This window comes from Antrostomus carolinensis, unplaced genomic scaffold (assembly GCF_000700745.2).
Source record: "Antrostomus carolinensis isolate BGI_N321 unplaced genomic scaffold, ASM70074v2 scaffold14595, whole genome shotgun sequence".
Classification (NCBI taxonomy): domain Eukaryota; kingdom Metazoa; phylum Chordata; class Aves; order Caprimulgiformes; family Caprimulgidae; genus Antrostomus; species Antrostomus carolinensis.
In genome coordinates, this window is record NW_010314507.1 from 39,670 (window position 1) to 42,177 (window position 2,508).

General features: G+C 36.2%; 1 protein-coding gene across 1 annotated transcript in view; it reads left to right on the forward strand.

Annotated features, from left to right (window-relative positions):
- The window catches only part of SMS (spermine synthase), a 34,220-nt gene extending 32,700 nt beyond the window's left edge, over positions 1-1,520 (forward strand). Inside the window, exon 10 of the mRNA XM_010167671.1 lies at positions 201-1,520. Within this exon, the coding sequence (XP_010165973.1) occupies positions 201-243 (43 nt within the window). The 3' untranslated portion in view covers positions 244-1,520. The remainder of the gene's footprint in view (positions 1-200) is intronic.
- The last annotated feature ends 988 nt before the right edge of the window (positions 1,521-2,508 follow it).

Consider the following 2,508-nt stretch of genomic DNA (forward strand, 5'->3'; position numbering starts at 1 on the left):
GTGGAAATGAGGTGCTCTGTTGAACTGCTGAGCTAAAAAGAGGGTTCAGGGAGATTTTGCTTTTGAAGTTTTTTACTCTATCTTTATTGAGCTATCAGGAGTTTTCAGAAGTGGGATATATGTGGAAAAGAAACACTTCCATTGTAACTGTGTACTGTAAACTTTGCCTTTTTTTTTCCTTAACTGCTTATTTTCTCCAGATGGGTGTTCTACACTATTTGGAAGAAACAAACTGACATCTGAACATCAAGATTATTTGAGATTATCCTAAATGTACATGCTGCATGGAGCATATAGGCCTGCCATGTGCTGCATATTGGCATCTTGAACCTTTAAATTATATGCTGTAGATGATCCTGAAACTTAGTCATGCTATTGATTGTGAATTCTTTAAATGTTTTTTATTATTATTTTAATTTAAAAGCAAATGGAAAATGTATATTTTGATGAGCTAGGTTGTTATTTTTGAAAGTCAACTTAAAGATGAATAAGCAGCAAAACTATATAGCTGCTGAATGCACTGAACCTTTAGAATGTGATCCTTTTTATTTTTTTTGTAGATCTTCACAAACTGATTGATTAAAAAAAGACATCTTTAGCATTTCATCCCTGAAGGGTGGTCCATGGAGTTTGTTGGTTTTTTTTCCCCCACCGGATTTTTTTATCTATGATCCTTTTTAAGGATGGAGGGGTTTTTGTTTGATTTTTTTAAAAAAGTGAACACCACAGTGCTTCTGTATAGAGAAGGACATAACTAAAAGATTTTTAAAAAAGGAAAAACAATCTTCTAAAAGGATAACCCAAATCCTTCATTGCAAAGGGAAGAAAGCGAGTCTTAAATTTTATTTTCTCTGGTTTCATTCATCATTGCTGTAATCTCTTCTGCAGGAGAAGAATCTTTGACCTTTCACCTCATGGAATTCTTTAGCTGCTGCCACATTGATTATTTGGATTTTGATGTGGATTTAACAGTAGGTTATAGAGGCACTTTGAACTCTATCAGCATGAAAATTAAAGCTGGTTTTCCATCCCACTGCAGTGCAAGAAATTAAGTGTAATGAGGTTCTTGTGGGCATACACTCCTGAAACTTATGGGACACGTTAGATTCTTGAAAAAGGAAAGGTCACTTCAGAGGGCAAAGAAATGTGAATGTGAGCTAGATTCATGTGCACCAGCACTGAATATTTTGAGGCAAGTATGTATACCTCAGTAGGGTAAGTCCTGGTTGTATTGCTGCAGACTGACCATGTTGTGCAGGGCTCTTGCTGAATGAGGTTCACTTGCAGTGTAAAAATCAGTGGAAGCTAGGTTGCGTTGTAGTTTTGTTCTAAAACATAAAGCATTTTTCTTTAACTCTTTCTCACGTTGTCTGAAGAGTTATATTTTTGTAAGAATGTGCTAAATACTCACTAAAACTTTGCTTTCAGTGTTTAAATGATCCCACTTGAAATGAGGTAGAAGGGTATAACCATTCTGTCCATTCCTGTACATTTCCAAGATAGAATAAAAAGTGCACTATTTCCCTAAACACTCTAACCCTGAACCATAATAATGTTTTTCTATTCAACACCTAGTATCAACATTTTCTTAGTTTTATGGGAGGAAGTTGATTTCCTCCTTCCTCCAAGATACTGTTAATGAAAACAGAAACAAACAAAAAAGCACTCCTCAGATCTGTATTCTTAAATCATACATAAAGAATTTTACTGTGTCCTACATACATAAACTGTTCATGAAATATGAATAACCTATGTACAATTCCACAGTGATACTGGAAAACTAGCAAAAATTTGCTCTTCATTTGGTATATAGTTATTTTTGTTTTGTACAGTTGTGCTGTTAAAATACTTTCAGTTTGAAGAGCCAATAGAAGTATTCTCCAGTCTTATTGTTTTAAATTATTGCAGTTAATGTTAATTCTTTAATAGACACGGGGTACAGTTCTTCTGTGGCCTACAGCTTGTGCATCCCTAAATATTCCCAAAGAGCAGAGCCTCCCTCTAAAATGGAGAAGTGTCTTGCATTTCCCTGGGTGTTTTAGCTCTGCTGTATACATCCCAGAAATTACCTTGGTATTATTGCCTATGCCCTAGTAGTGACCCTTCATTTATGGTACAGGACTGCAGTCAGTATATTGTATAGCTGCAAATGAATGCAGATCTCCGATAAACAGTTACATGTATCCTTACCTTGCAAGAGTGAATATTCCCATTGATTCCTAGCGTGATTACTCATGTAGGTGAAATTAAGCACACAGGCGTTCACTGGGACAGGGCTTACAGCATATGTGTTCCCAAGTGAGACTGATAGATGTAGAAATCAGACACAAGTGGGGGTGGTTGTTTTTAGCAAAGAAACTTGTGAACTGGAAGGTGACTTAATATGCTTGCTGTACTAAGGCTAGCATTTTTCTTTAGCATCGCTCCCTGAGCACAGAGATGTTGAGTGTGCAGGGATGTTCTGTAATTGATTCCTGGAATGACCAGGGGACCTGAATTACATATTGA